Consider the following 15308-nt stretch of genomic DNA (forward strand, 5'->3'; position numbering starts at 1 on the left):
CAGGCAGGCACAAGACCCACTCCCACACAAGACTTATCCGTGCCAAGGTCCAAAAACTGCTCCAGAAGACCAGGTTTAATCTGCCTGACCTGTCAGGGTGGGAACAGCCCCATGATGACCTCACGATGGACAGAGGGGAAGTCACCTGTCACTGACGGGACTGATTTGAACCTCAGTAATAAAAGCCAGGTGTATTCACTGCTTTGCCTTGCACCATTTGTCTCTAAATGAAGCATCTGGCATGTAACAAATGGTCCCTTCCCGGGCCATACATCTTCTTGCTGTTTAAAGAGGAGGTGGATCTGGCAGACCTTCCCCAGCTCTTACTGGTTTATAATGAGCAAGAGGTGACGTTTCCCTGAAAACGATTTCCCTGATGCAAGTCAGGGTTGTAACAGAAGTAAAGACTTCTCCCCTCCAAGCCAGGGATGTTTCAGCTTCAGTAGCTCACAGAAATGCCGTTGTATGTTAAGCCAGTGAGGAAGCCAGAGGCTGACAGAAGCAAACATCACAGGGTGTAATCTCCTGTGGAAGGAGCAGACCCCAAGGTCACCATCATCTGGAGGTTTTCCCCCACCTGGCCCATGAATATCACCCCTTATTTTGGGCAATGGACCTTGCTCAAATGCCTTGTTCTGGGGAAAAAATTAAAATAAATAATATTTTTTAAAAATCTGTTAATCTTTAGAAAATGGTAGACCTCAGTCCCTCACAGAGAGGGAACCATGGGTGGGTGACACAGTGATCAAGCATCCCTGAGGAAGTGCCTCAGTTTAACTGTCCTTCCACCTGATGTTTTGGAAGAGAAGGGGCGAGTGAGACAGTGAGATGGATGTTGGGGCGCTGAAATACCTCCCCAACACAGCAGACATCACAGGATGCAGGGGCTGATTTTTAGCAGAGGAAGAAGAGAAAGCAAGAGGAAGGGAAAGAAATCTGCATTTATTCAGCTTCCCTTTAGTGCTGAAGACTCCTGGTCCTGGACACAGTGGTTGGTCCCCCTTGCTGGCACGGGGGCATCACCCTGCTATGGTTGCCAAGTGACTGCCTAAGCATCTTCCAACTGCCCCCAGCAACCATTCCATGAAGACTGGTCATGAAGAGCCGGTGACCACAGGCACGATCGGGGCAAGGAAAGTCCTAGGAAAGCAGAGGCAAGAGGCATCCAGGGGCTCATCCCCTGCCCTGCTGTCTCTCCTGCGCACCACCGAGCCCTCAGCCCCTCGCTCCTGGGCTGGTTTGGGAGAGGAGTGTTGCCGGGAGGACCTGGGCTCCCTGGGCCCTGCTGGTGGTTGAAGTGATGGCCAACAAGGGTGATGAGGACCTGTTGGCCTATTTTCGCATGCAGTACAAGCAGAACTGCCTGCCCTTGCTCAGGTGAGGGGGCTCCTCCACCCACCTCCATCCCCTCTGTCCTCCTCTCCTGTCTCCTCCATCCCTCCTCCCCGCACCGTGACAAACTCCCATCCCTTATCTCCACCACTTCAGTCTCCTCTTGTACCTCCCTTCCCCAGCCCTGTCCCTCCCTGTGACACCCCCTTGCCCAGTCAGAGGGATCCCTGCTGGGGAGAGAGGGGGATGCCATGCTGCCAGATGGGATCTGAGAGGGTGTTGGGTTGCTCTGCCCCGTCGCCCCCCCAGGACACAGTGGGGTGATGGGACAGAGCAAGCCAACACTCTGCCAAGGTACTGGACCCAGTGTTGTAACCTTGAGGAAAACTTCTGTGACAGGAAACTCAGACTGACAGAGGAGGACTCCCTGTCTCCATTTCTTCGCCTCCAGGAGAAGAAGAAACAAGTCCAACTGATGCAAAAGGCTCTGGAGGTGAAGGAAGAGGTGAGAAAGATGGAAGGGTTCTGGGACATGGTCGGGAGGGCTTGTGGTTTCTGGAGGACAGCAGTGGGCAGGTGACTGGCTCCAGGTGCAGGCAGCCATGTCACGCTCACTCTGGTGTTACTAGGACTTCAAGGAGCGGATGAAAGTCATAACCTGCCGGTGGAAGGACCTCCACGCCAAGGAGGCTCAGCTGAAAGCGCACATGGAGAAATCTGAGAAGACTTTAAAGGTACACCTGCTCAACTGACATGACCCTGAGCCACACCACCGCCTCCTCCCCTCCTTTGGGGAGACAATTTTGGGACACCATATCTGTCCAAGCCTCCCTTGAGCCTGGAGGTGTGAGGAACAGGACTGGCAGGGCAGGTTTTTTACCAAAGATGTGGAAAGTCTTGGCAGGGCTTGAGCAGGAGAGAACTTGTCCTGTACAGTGTGATCTCCTGAGGGCCCCAAACATTCCCCCAGAAGGCTCACATCCTGTCCGCACTGTTGACACCCAGGTGTCTTCCAGGGACAGACACCAGTAGGTGTGAAAATCAGAGTGCTGTCCCAGGTTCCTGTCTTCAAGACCGAAGGGTCAGTGCAAGAGGAATGGCCCTGTTAAAAAGGCAGTGAAAATGCTCCCGGGGTGCTCCACTACTGGTGTCTCCTCTGTGAAAGTGTCTCCTCCCAGTGCTGTTGAGTGACCCAGCTCCATCTTCCCATGTCTCCCCCTCCCTCTGTGTGTGTGCACGCGTGTGTGTGTTGGTGGGGGAAACATCACCAGGAAAGTGATAAGATGCGAATCCAAGCTCTGAAGAAAGCCAGCAAAGAGAGAGAGAAGAACATGCAAAAGGAGAGTGAGCTTTTGAGAGCTAAGGGGGAACTGGAGGCCCTGAGAAATAAGCACCAGAAACTCTGCAACAGAGTGCAGAAGTACTCTATCTTCAACAAATACCTGGAGGATGTCATGAAGATCTCACAGGTGAGTTTGGACATGAGGGAGACAGATCATGACCTCAAGGAGGGCCTTACATGGGTGTTAAACCTGGAGGAGATAGGCAATTCCAGGGAAATATAACACTTGGTCAAACACAGAGACCTCAGATGGGATGGGAGGAGATTCCCTGCAACTAAGGTGATCCAAGGGGACCAGAGTTAGGGGAGGAAGCTTGAGAAAACCAAAGAAAAACTGTTAGAAGGGGGGAAAGCACAGGGCTGAGGGGAATGGGAACCCCTTTGTGTCACTGTTTCATGTCACATTGATTATTTGGGAGAAGTAAAAAGCTGCCTGGGAATGGGAACCCAGGCCGTTGTCAAAAATGCTGTGCCGGGCATCACACCATGCATTGAGCATACTCCGGCAGTCCCAGCTGCCCCCCTTCCGTGTCTAGGTGACTTGGCATTGGCAGTTGCAGTTGTGCTTTCTGTTTTATCAGAGCACTGCTCATCTGGGGAAGAGGTACAATATGTCCCCTTGCTTATGGCAGTGACAGCTCTGGGACTGGCACAGTGGGATGTCATCATACAGGAGATGTGGCGATGCTCACAAACCAATTGGGGCAACAGTCTTGTCAAGAAGGGAAGATCTTTCATCTGGGGAAGGTGTTGTCTCTGGTCACGGCAGGGTGCCAAACAGCACGAGACGTGCAATCGTGGTGAGGGGAGGGCAGGAGGCTTACTAACACCAGGAGCCCTGTGCTGCAGTTTGAGGACATCCAGGAAATCATTTGGCGCTACAAGACACTAGTGAGGGTGCACAAGGACCTGCTGCAGTCACAACAGAGGCACAAGGAAATGTCTGAGCAAGCCAAGGTGCTCCTGGACCGGTACAGGGAAGAGAAGGAAGCTGAGATCCTGCAGTACGAAAATGAGCTGGTGCAGCTTCAACAACGTTTTGACCAGGCTCAAAGTGACGTCCTCTTCTGGGTAAGGAAATGTGGGGTGGGCAGGGGAAGATCTCCAAGGCTTGGCTGTCACAGGACCAGCTGATGGCTCATCCCTAAGCCATAGGGTCAGGGCAAGGCCTAGTAGCAGTCCTTCTAATTGGAGGAGTTGCCTAATTTTGTCCCTCCAAGGGGTTATAGAATGAAAAATCATAGAACAGTTTAGGTTGGAAGGGACTTTGAAAATCATCGAGTTCCAACCTCCCTGCCATAGGCAGGGACACCTCCCACTAAACCAGGTTGCCCAAGGCCACGTCCAGCCTGGCCTTGAACACCTCCAGGGATGGGGCCTCAACAGAAGAATGACAGACCAGGTCTGAAGCAGGTTACATCAGGGGTTAAAACAAGGCCCTCACAAACCCATTGTGATCTTTCACTTCTTGCTTGACCTCATAGTCAAAAGAGATCAGCTAACCAGGCTTTGGGGAGGTCTGCCTTGGCACAAAACCCAAGCATACTCCACCACATGCCTGTTGGGTTTGTCTAGCCTGGTCATACTCATTTCTATTCACCATTCTTTGCAGCATCATACCTGTAATCGGGCTTCATTGTGGCCTGTCTCGTGGTCTCCACTGTTTATGGCTCAGGCCTCAGAGTGAAGTTGGTTTTGCTGATTTTTTTTTTATTTGTTTTCATCCTTTGTACAGCATCTGCCCACCAGGGCTCACCTCTTCTCCTCCCTCCTCACCAGTCCAAAAGTGACTGAACTGGTGGTAAACTGGGCTGTAATGAGGCCCATCAATGTGTAACCAGGGTTCAGTGTGCAGAAATGCCCTCGGCTCCCCTTGCATCATTCTGAGGGGGGCCTTGACAAATTCCCTTATTGGATACTCCATGTTCCAGGAGTTGGGTGCCATCAGGCAAAGCTGGAAAGCACCTGGCCTGGGAGGGTGGCAGTGGGATGTGCTGCTCCCAGGGTATCATCTGGTCCTGCTGTGGGGAGTGCAAATGGGGCCTGCAGGGAGGACCCGCCAGAGTGAGGACTGCAGGAGCTGCCAGAGTGATGGGGAGGTTCCTGGGGCAAGGAGCAGCTGTGGTGGTTCCTGGATCTGCTTTCATCACACCAAGCTGAACCATCACCAGCACAGTCCTGGGCAAGCACAGGTTCTTCCTAGCAAAACAGATGAGCGCAGAAGTTGGTGTCCCCAAGCCAGGGTCTCCAGTGCTGAAGCAGCATCTTTGCAGAGGCACGTCCATGTGTTGTCTGTCTCCTCTCCTCTCAGGAGGGTCGCTGGGCTGACATCCAGAACACAACTGCCAAGAAAACCCAGCAGCTGGCGGCCATCAAGCTGGCCATCCTCAACCTCTTCCAGTCTGTGAGCACACAGCTGAAAGCAAACCTGAACGTGCCGGTGGATGACAGCCACAGACAGCTGAACATGGTAGAGCCAAGCCAGAGCCCTTCTCCCTGCCCAGAAAGAGAAGTGGTAATGATCCTCAGCTGCCCAAAGGGAGGGGAGAGCCCAGAGAAATCCATGTGCCCAACAGACACCCTCTTTTTCACCTGGGCTCTCTCTTGGGCAAGGGGAATGGGCAAGAAGAGAGCAGGCAAACCTGCCTCATCCAAGGAGGCAGAGCAGGGTGTGGGTCCCTGTGGGGGCAGAAAGAGTGGGAACCAGGCAGGCTGGGGCAAGGGATTCAGGGGATGCAGATCAACCCATGGCCAAGGTTTGGTTGCATTCACACTTGCCCTAAATTCAGACTCACCCACAAAAGCCCATTCTGGTGGTGCAAATCCAGAAAGGCAAATGCCTTATCCTCCTGCTCAGTTTGGTTGGTGAAATTTGCCCTCCAAAAGGTCCATCAATCTCCCCTCTGCCTCCTGTTCCCATCCCTGCTCCAACCTCTGCAATCTCTTTTCTCCACCCTAGATTCAGCAGTTTATCCAAGACTTCACAGACATCGCTATGGAGGTGAAACGGAAGGACATGCAGAACCGCCAGCGAGCATCTATACCTACGGAGCTATAAGGGACATGCCAACATGACCTGCTCTGCCAGCAAAAGCTCAGCAGGGCGGGAAGGGAATAGGAAGACAGAGGACCCTACAGATATTGTAGACTCCACCGTAAGTTACTCCAGCGAAGTTTCATACCTTTCTGGCTCTTCTGTCCTGCACAGTTGCTAACACCTTTTATACTATTAAAAATAACCAAATATTTTAAGGTGTCTCTCAATTTCCTGGGAGGACTGGAAAAGTCAGAGCAGCTCCATCCCACAGCTTCACCCAGATGCCACTGGGGTGCCTTCTCTGGCAGATGGGATTCTGGTTGCAGGAGACAGTGTCCCAGCAAGGCATGCAAGACAGGGAGAGCAGGCTGGGACAGGAATGTGGTCTCAAATAGGGATTAGTGCTAGTGTTCACATTTGGATCTCCCACTCAGCCTAAGCTTTGAGATACTTGAGAGGGATGTCACAACCGGGCGGGAGGACTGCGCTTTGGGAGAGCTTCAGAGATTTTCCACCACCACACAGCACATCCATGGGTGTGGATTTCTCTGCACAGCCACGGGCTACATACTAAAACTCACCTTCCCCCTCACACTGCTAAGGGAAAGTGTGGAGAGTGGGTATAGGTGAAGGATGAACCAGCCAAAGCTATTGCACCGAGCATTTAGCTGTTCATCATGAGTGCCAACACGATGAATAGAAAACAAGAGGACTAAAAATGGCTCTGGAGACACACTGTGGAGTTCAGACCAGGCTCAGAGTCTTTTGGGGAGGACCTTTTAATGGACCAAGGACCCAGTGACATAAGCTTACCGATTTTGAGGCAAGAGACCGTTGATCACATGCTCTCGCATCCTTTCTCTCCAGTAGTTACCCCTGTCCTGAGCAAGTAGATTCAGCTAATGCAACCTCCAGGAAAGTCTGAGTCCAGTTGGTCCATGTTTATAATGCCTGGCGGTGGCTTAGGCACCAGGCCGCTTCCTTCCAGAGTGAGGAAGGCACAGGTTAACCCTCTCTTTTCTCCAAACCTGTGCTTTCATGAGTGGCAAGGAAAACACATGTTCTCCAGGGCTGGTGCTGGCTGCTTGTTTGGAAAGCAGAGGAAGGATGAGTTCGGGGTGGGAACACTTGGTGCAGAGTCTGCACAGAGGATGCTCCCTCTGTATGCACTGTCGCTTTCTCCGCGGGCTTGAATTCATCGGAATAAACTCAATTAGAAACATAGTACTTTAGGTCAGGTCTCAGCAAGAACTCATCCTGGAAACCCAATTTGCCTCAAGCCTCTTGAGCTCAGACCCATGTTGGGCCATTGAAGCTTAGCGAGGTACCATCCATCAGCAGCAAATGAGCCTGTGCGGTGTCCTCAGTGTGATGCCAGTGCAGAGGAAAACGTGATAGTGAAAGCCTCCATTGCAGAGGCAAGGGCAGTAATTGTTTCTCAGCTGCTATATGTGGAAGAAGAGCTCATTTCTTTCTGAAACCTTGACGTGTAAATGCAGTGTGGGCCACGACATGCCCTGTGTTCTTCTGAACAGATCCCCAGAGCGGTGGGAGGTGAGTGGCAGTTTGCGTTTCAGCTGGCAAGGAAAAGTAAAAGCTGTTTGCAACTTTACGCAGCCACCATGTGCCTACACTTTAATGATTATATTATGTTCATCCTGTAAAGCAGGAATAATAACTGTCGGGGAGGGGCAAGAGTGGGTTGCTCCTCAAGGGAACGAGCTAAGGTGGCAGCAAAGCAGGCGGGAGGATATCCTCACCAACGGGATGATGCAGCCCCGTGGTATGTGAGCAAGAGCAGAGAGGTCCATGGCTGTGTCCAGTGATTCCCACACCAGTCTGCAGTAATGAGGCAGGTCCAAGGTCAAGCAAGAACACCAAATCAGCAAATCAAGGTGGGAATGAGCCAGGTACAGGGCTGGGCACAGGTACAGCAAAGGGCTACAAAGATGATGAGGGGACTGGAGCATCTTTCTGATGAGGAAAGGCTGAGGGACTTGGGGCTTTTTAGTCTGGAGAAGAGAAGACTGAGGGTGGACCTCATCAATGCTGATAAATCCTTCAAGGGAGGGTGCCAGGGGGAGGGGAACAGTCTGTTTCCAGCGGTGCCCAGTGACAGGACAAGAGGGAACGGGCACAAACGTGACCATGGGCAGTTCCATCTCCACCTGAGGAGGGCCTTCTCTGCTGTGAGGGCGGCAGAGCAGTGGCACAGGCTGCCCAGAGAGGTGGGGGAGTCTCCCCCTCTGGAGCCATTCCAAACCTGCCTGGACGCCGTCCTGTGCCACTGCTGGAGGTGCCCCTGCTCTGGCGGGGGGTGGCACTGGGGGAGCTCCAGAGGGACCTTCCCACCCTCACCAGTCTGGGATGCTGTGATTACCTGCAAGGCAAGAACAAAGGGCAAGGACCTAAGCATAAATGCAGCTCCCAAGCACAGCTGGGGACGCTCCAGTGAAGGCTCCACACAGCTCATTCTCATGCCTTCCCTGCTTTTCCAGCAGTCTGATCCCAGGCTGCACAGCTGTCCCACATCAGGGCTGTCCTCAAACACAGGCAGCCAGACACCAACAAGCGGGAAAGGGGTCGCAGAGCCCGTGGGTGTGCTGAGAGCATTAACACCTCCTTGCAGAGAGCTGGGAGCCCCACGCTGCTGACATTTGCCAAGAGTCATCTTGATTCTTGTGGCAGGAGCCCAGCTGAATGTCCTGTTGAAGTCCCCATGAAACCACTACTGTGTGGCTCTGCTCAGCTTGGTGTGTACATACAGTCTTTGCTCCAAGGACCGCAGGGTGCAAGGAAGAAAGTGATGCCCAGTCTGGGAGCAGAAACAGTGTGGAGGAGCCCAGGGTCACCCAGGGGGTGAATGACAGAGTTGGGAAGAGGTTGGATTGGTTTCTTACCCATGGGCCATCCAGAAGGAGAGAGCATTCAGCTACTGCATGAACAGAGTGGACCATGGCTTAGGCACAGGGCTGAGGGTTGTGGGGGGATGCTCAGGGAGCTAAGAGGGATGAAGAAGAGATGGGGTAAAGGTAAATGGGAGGCTTTCCCTTGCCTTTGGTAAACACCCTACATGGGGGCTGTGGGTCTGCAGTGATTCCTTGCATGGGAAGAACTTCCCACAAATCCCAAAAGGCATACCCTTCCTGCTGCCACGCCTGGGCCTCCGTCCCCAGCAAACGGACTCCTTCAGCCTGGCTGCACTCGGCACCGTGGCTGGGACCGTGGAGGTGGCCTTGAGAGGCAGGTGGTGCAGAGCACTTCGGGCCAGTGGAAATCTATTTCTCAATGGGAAGCAAATATATTTCTTTTTGTTTGCATGGTGTGGTCCAGTGCTCAGCCCCGGGACTGAGCCTCATGGGGGGCATGTCACCTCCTTGGAGACAGCAGCTGTGCGTGCCAAGGCTGGAGCTGAGAGCCTTCACCCCACAGTCAGCAGCATCCTTGGATGCTGGCCTTCCTCGCTCTTCTGTGAGACCAAATACACAGCAGCAGAAGAGAGAGAAAAAAATAAGCAGGAGCGAGTGAACCTTGCGGAGGCCCTCAGGGTCCCAGAGGTTGGTAAATGTCTCACAGAGAGCACAGAGACATCAGATACCAAGAGCTGCTGCCTGCACTGGAAAAGTCAACTCATGACTCATCCGAGCAGAGACGATGTTGAGCGTTTGTGCCCTTGCATCTCGTCTCAGCAGTGACATATCCAAAGGGACCAGGAGCATTTACACCCATCCTGAGAAGTGACTCAGCTGTCCCTTCTCCTTCCACCCACGGCCACCCTCTCATCCACTTTGATGCATCTGACTGGTGGCAGGTGATGGGAGTTACTGGGAACTAATGGGAGAGGAGCAGCTCTGCCCAGCCGCTGGAGGAGACAGGGGTCTGCAGCTCTGCGCCTGCCACTCTGCAAGTGATGGTCTGAAGGCACAACTGTCTCCAGGCTGGGCTTATGGAGGGGACAGACTAATAGGCCAGGTTTCCTGAAGTCCTTTGGACACTGGGTGCTGGCCAGTTCAAAGACTTGTCTCTTGTCTGGATGCCTGAGCTGAGCTCTTCTGCGGAACCTTCAGCACAGAACAGAAAGACGACGAGACACATTGGTTCAACCAGGTACTTTCTGATCTCTCTCAATGTATTTTCTTCCTTTCATTCAGCGCATTGGACCTGGCAGTGTCCACCTGTCATCCAGTACAAGGCCAAGATGAAGACCTGTCCTCCTGACCCGTCCTGATGTCCCGACTACTCCTGCTCAGCCCCAGCAGCCCCACCATCCTGAACATGAAGCCACAACACCTGTGGATGCTGCTCTGCAGCATTGTTTGCTGGAACTGCTTGGTTCTGTGACCCCATCCATGCCCCCACAGTGGAATGCCTGGTTTTGGAAGGTGAGAGACCAGCAATTGAAACTTGAGGGCAGATTTTGCATTTTCTAATGTGCCATTCGTGCCATGCCAGCAGAGCAAAGATAGCAGATCCCTCCCATGCCAATGCAAAGTCCTTACCCAGGCATAAGTAAGCCATACTCAAGGCCCAAACTCATGGGAGGCATTGCAACTAACTCTTCTTCCTCCATAGAGCTGGACAGATGGCATTGCTCCTCAGACGCAGCCTCTGACCTTCTGACCAGCTGAGCAAGCTCTTTAAAAGAGACAACGTCAGGCTCTCCACCACAGGGATTGCAGACAAGCAGTGGAGGGAGAAACTAGGAGCCCAGCGATCTCTATCTGTGGGCACATCAGGGGAAGGGATTTATTCCCAGAGACCTACCAGATGTCTTTGTCATGAGCAGGGTGGTGCGACAAAGCTGCATCTAACACCAGCCTGGGTTAGATCCAGCCAAGCTGCTGGAAGGACAGACAGGGATGCCATGGAAGAAATGCTGTCTCTGGCCTTGTCCCAGGTGGGAAGGCACAACAAGAAGGTATTTCCCTGACTGCTCCAGAGATTTGATTCCTGTCTGAACCATACCTGGTGGTCTTCATAGCCAGCAGCACACTCGGAGAGATGTGAGAACCACAACAGCACCTTTTAACTTTCCAGCCCAAATGATTCAGTGTCCTTGTACTTACGGGTCTGCTGGAGAGGCTCTTGCCAGCTTATGGAGCACAGATTGTACCCTGGAGGGCTACAAGATGTCTAAATAACCTGAGTTCCTCACCTCTCCTCACATGACTAGGAGATCCTAAAGATGCCTCTTCAAGAGGCCTTGGCAAGAGATGATCCCCATGGGGTAAAGGGGACAAGGCAGTACCCCAAGTGTGCAGTGACACTGCCATGACTGGGCTGAAGGGATCCTCGGTCTGGGCTGCCTGGAAGGGGAACCAGGGGCTATAGGGGAGTAGGGGACAGGCACTGGCTGCTCCTGCCTATGAAACTCATTTCATCCTTCCTTTGCCCTTTCCCTGGGGAGCTGGAAAGGAAGGAAACCCTCTCATCTAAGCTAAGGCAAAGCCTGCCAAGGCCTCCCCAGCCTAGCAGAAGGGCAAGTTCTGCTCTCACCACTTGTGACATGCCAGAAGATGCCAAGCTGGAGCTGTGCTTGTCCTGCTGCAGGGAGGGGACTATCAGGGTTGCCAGGGTTTCCTGGATGATCCACCACGCTCTCCTTCTCCTGCGTTCTGGAGCCATCCTGCTGGCTCAGGGACCTCGAAACCAGCAGGACCCACTGCCCGAGCACAGTGTGCTGAGCATCACAAAAATGCAGTTCCTACCAGCTCTACTCGCTTTCTTGGGCAAAGCGAAACCAATGTGACTCATGATGCTGTGGGATATGGAAGCAGAGACCAAAATCACCTAATCAGGTATCAGGGTTTCAGTTCTGTGATGCTGTGTATAATAAACAAGTTTTTTGTGTTAATAGCCCTCCTCCTTGGGGAATTGCAGGGTTTGGATTTGTTTGCATTGTGTTTTTTGGGTTTAGGTGGTTTTTTTTTGGTAAGATTTCTTTCTCTTGGCTCAGAGAAGAAGAGATGATTAAAGTATTGGCTAAATCTGCAGTCTGTTTTGCCTCTTGTTGGTGGAAAATCCCCAGCACATTGCGATGTTGTTATTGCTTTAATCTGGACTCTGTCAACATTTCCTCTGGAGCAGTTTGCTGTTCCATCAGCGTGGGCATGAGCTAGCGATGCTGGTGCTCTCTGCTCTGCGGGGCAGCTCTGCCCCAGCACCGGCAGTGGGATTCCCACTAGAGGGGCTTGTGCCCCAGAGCGGCCAGATGCAGAGTGGCCACCGTGCAGTCCGAGTGACAGGGACAGGCTCTGACACAGAGCATGGCTGTACAGAAAGTCACTGTCAGCTCCGTATCCCTTAGGATGCTCCCAGCTGGAGACCAGCTATCTCTTTTCTTAGGCACTCTGCAAGGAGGCGCAGGGACAACCCTGTGCCAGCACTGACCGCTGTCTTCAGCAGTGACTTCAGAAGACATTGCTGGCTTGTTAACCCCATGATTAGCACTTATCTGGGGCTAATCTGGGCTGCTATTAGCACCATCGGGTGCCAGATGGCAAAGACGTGGAAGTCATTAAAGCCAAATTAGAGCATTGGTTTCGTACATGTAGTTTCCAGCCACCTGATCCAAGAGAGGACGCGGGTGCCAGAGCTCCCTGGTCCCCTCTCAGCAGTCACTGGCATAAAAGCACGTCTCATCTGTGAGTGACTGAGAGCTTCCCTGATCCTACACAACTGATAAGACCTTCAAAGCACAGAGTCTCTCCTGCCTCTCAGCTCCTACCTGGCCCATCTCCCACCTCCTTGCCTTCTCCAGCATGTCCACCATGAGATGTTTCTCATATGTTCTTTAATCACCCATCCCAAGGACAGACAACTCCCAAACCCGTGAGACCCTACAGTTTGCAGGTCTGCCTGTCCTCATCCTCCTCCTGAGACCAGCTGGCGGGTGGGATACAGGAGGGGCAGAGAGAGAGAGATGCTGCAGCCAGACACCCTTCAGTGCTCCATTAAGCAAAGTGCCACATATAGAAGACATTTGATGTTCCACAACCCCTCTATCCACCCTACTATTGAGGTTTGGTGAAGATAGAAGGCTGTTATCAGTGAAAAAATATATCAAAAGAGTTCAGGGCTCTGAGAATTAAAGGATATTAACCCAGGGAGGCAGTTTCTTGCCTTTCCAAAGATTTTTTCAGCCTGGCCCAAAAAGTGAAATGTTAGAACAAGAGCCAGAGACAGAAGGGTTGGATATCTTGCTGCAGCACCAGGAGCTGCTCTGTACTCTTGCAATACCAGGGAACTCCAAAGCCCAGCCTGACTTTTTAGGATCTTGTTTCTGTTCCACTTCAACCACCCTGCTGTGACACAGCCTGAGCCATCTCTCCGCAAAGGTCCCAGGCAAGGAAAATACCTACGAACCAAACTTCCAACAGACATTTATTTGTTTGGGTTGAAATCAATGCACATGAAACAGTGTCGCTCCCGTGTGCTGCGCACCTTTGCTATCGGCTAAAATACAGGCCAAATAGTATTGTATGACCAGGACAGCAGCCTGTCTCCTTCTCCATGACCAGCCACACAAACACAGCCAGCAAACACAGAACAAAACAGGCCAGGACCTTGCTTGTTTCCCCTTGGCCATCCTCTCTGCCTGCCCCACTCCTCAGCAGCTGGGTCTTGGGGCTTGTGTCTGGGTCTTGGGGCCTTGTGGGGTGGAGGTAGGGATGAATTAGGAGAGCAAGTTTTGAATCAAGGGCTCTTCCTTGCCTTTGGCTCCCTCTCGGTCCAACCAACCAAACTGGCTCTGTTACTCACCCTTCCCAAGAAGACTTGGGGAAGGCAAGGACAGTGAGGGGGGCCTTCTAGGTCTTGAGCCTTTGGTCTGTGTGGATCAAAGCAAACACCGGTATTGCCCCATGTGTGCGACTGCAGAGTGACCAAGCAAAGCAGCCACTGGACAGTTTCTGGAAGAGCAGCGAGTGAGTGGCCCAATCTGTTCCATCAACTCCAGGGTGGATGCTACTGATGATGGCCTGTCACCCCTGCTTGGACAACTGTGTACTGCACCTCACTCCATTACACAGAGTTGGCAAAGCACAGAGGAGCTCTCTGTGACTTAATTTCCCCCTGTGATCTACAGGGTGCTCCCTCCAGCCCACACTGAAGCCTCCCCCAAGTGAGGAGAGCACCAGGCACTGCCAGGTGGTGTTTGCGGGATGCTGTAGGTCATTAACAATAAACAACACAAAATGTAAGAAGGCTTCAGAATAAGACCATTGAAGTCAATTCAGAGGTGAACCAAAGCAGTGTTGAGCCTGCTAGAGATGACCAGGTGCCTAGGTACCAGAGATGACCATGTCTGCTCATTCGGGCCTTGCACCCTGGTCTGCGAGTGTGCAAAGGGACTGGTTTAGTTTATGAACTTTTCTGGATGCTGGTAAGATCCATACGGGGAGGAGATTTTTCAGGAAGGACAAGTGAGAGGAAACTCCCTTGCAAAGGTTAGAGAACAGGTTTCCACTCTCTGGGTTTTCTGGCAGTGCTGATAAAGAAATGCAGGAGGGACTTGGACCTGCTTATGGCATTGCAATAGGAAGGGCTCCCCCTGCATTGTGTTTTATAAGGATGAATGTGCAATCAGGTGCAATGGAAAGACCCAGATGGCATGTGACCATCTCAGTGGCATGTGCATGCTGGACAGTGACCCAGGCAGGAACATCATCTCAAGACCCTACAGCAAGATGCAGCAGCACTGAGCTGGAGGACTCAGCATTTTGGTAGGAGGGCAACTAGACCTCTCGGGCAGCCGCCCAGAGGGGAGGCCACTCCTGGACACCCAGTAAAGCCCTAGCAGCCTACAGGGCAGAAGTGCAGGGTGGGAGATGTGACAGGCCTTCCCACCCAGTGAGAAAGAGAGGCCCTGTCTTGCCGCAATGGGCATTAGCAGCTCTGGCTGTGCCATCTCAACACAGGTGGATGCTTAGAAGGGACAAGAAGAACTGAGACACTGATTGACCTCAAGGTACCGTGAGTCTTTTGCGCAGGACTTGAAGTCCAGCTCATGGTGCCAAACCCAGAGGCACTGGAGGGTAGGACTAAATGTCCTGTTGGCAATGAGAGTGTCTCTCGCCTGCTGTCTCTACCTTCCCCTGCCACTTTTTCAGACTCCTGTTTGGTTTTCATTTCCTTCTGCATGTTGCCCTGTTCTGAATTTTTTTCCTTTTCTCTTTTGCTCTAATTTCCTCCTTTTTCTTGGAGCTGAAAACTGAATCCAGAAATAGTGAGATGGGGAAAGCGACTCATCTGCCTGTAGTTCAACACACCAGCTCTGTGCTCAGGTGATAATTTCACAGGAATTAGCCCTTCGTTCAGCCTTCTCTGGGGACTGCCCTTCACACTCTGCTCAGCTCTACCCAGAGCCATAGAGCACCTTGCAGTAGAACTGGTGCAAGCACAATGAAACCCAGAACAGAGATATTCCCCACCAAGAGTCTTTAGGAACCATCCCATAGAGACTCACAAGGTGGCACAAAGCTAAGTATGAGACATCAGCTGTGGCCACAGCATGTCTTGGATGGTGGAGCCCAATGTTCTCCAAACTTTAGTTCCCAGTGCTTTTTTTATTACTCTGTCCAGGTGAAGGACTGTACC

General features: G+C 52.4%; 1 protein-coding gene across 1 annotated transcript; it reads left to right on the plus strand.

Annotated features, from left to right (window-relative positions):
• The first annotated feature begins 1300 nt into the window (after positions 1-1300).
• CCDC42 (coiled-coil domain containing 42) lies at positions 1301-5732 on the plus strand. The gene is made up of 7 exons (XM_009880015.1): positions 1301-1377; positions 1732-1837; positions 1962-2066; positions 2604-2801; positions 3524-3745; positions 4986-5144; positions 5634-5732. Exons 1-7 carry the CDS (start codon positions 1301-1303, stop codon positions 5730-5732), a joined length of 966 nt encoding a protein of 321 aa, XP_009878317.1.
• The last annotated feature ends 9576 nt before the right edge of the window (positions 5733-15308 follow it).

This window comes from Charadrius vociferus, unplaced genomic scaffold, assembly GCF_000708025.1.
Source record: "Charadrius vociferus isolate BGI_N301 unplaced genomic scaffold, ASM70802v2 scaffold532, whole genome shotgun sequence".
Taxonomy (NCBI): Eukaryota; Metazoa; Chordata; class Aves; order Charadriiformes; family Charadriidae; genus Charadrius; species Charadrius vociferus.

Bases quoted from the DNA above. Each gene is read 5' to 3' on its own strand.
- CCDC42 (XM_009880015.1), top strand. From the start codon at position 1,301: ATGGCCAACAAGGGTGATGAGGACCTGTTGGCCTATTTTCGCATGCAG. The intron at 2,802-3,523 runs GTGAGTTTGGAC...CCTGTGCTGCAG, and splicing joins ATGTCATGAAGATCTCACAG to TTTGAGGACATCCAGGAAAT. The intron at 5,145-5,633 runs GTAGAGCCAAGC...TCTCCACCCTAG, and splicing joins GCCACAGACAGCTGAACATG to ATTCAGCAGTTTATCCAAGA.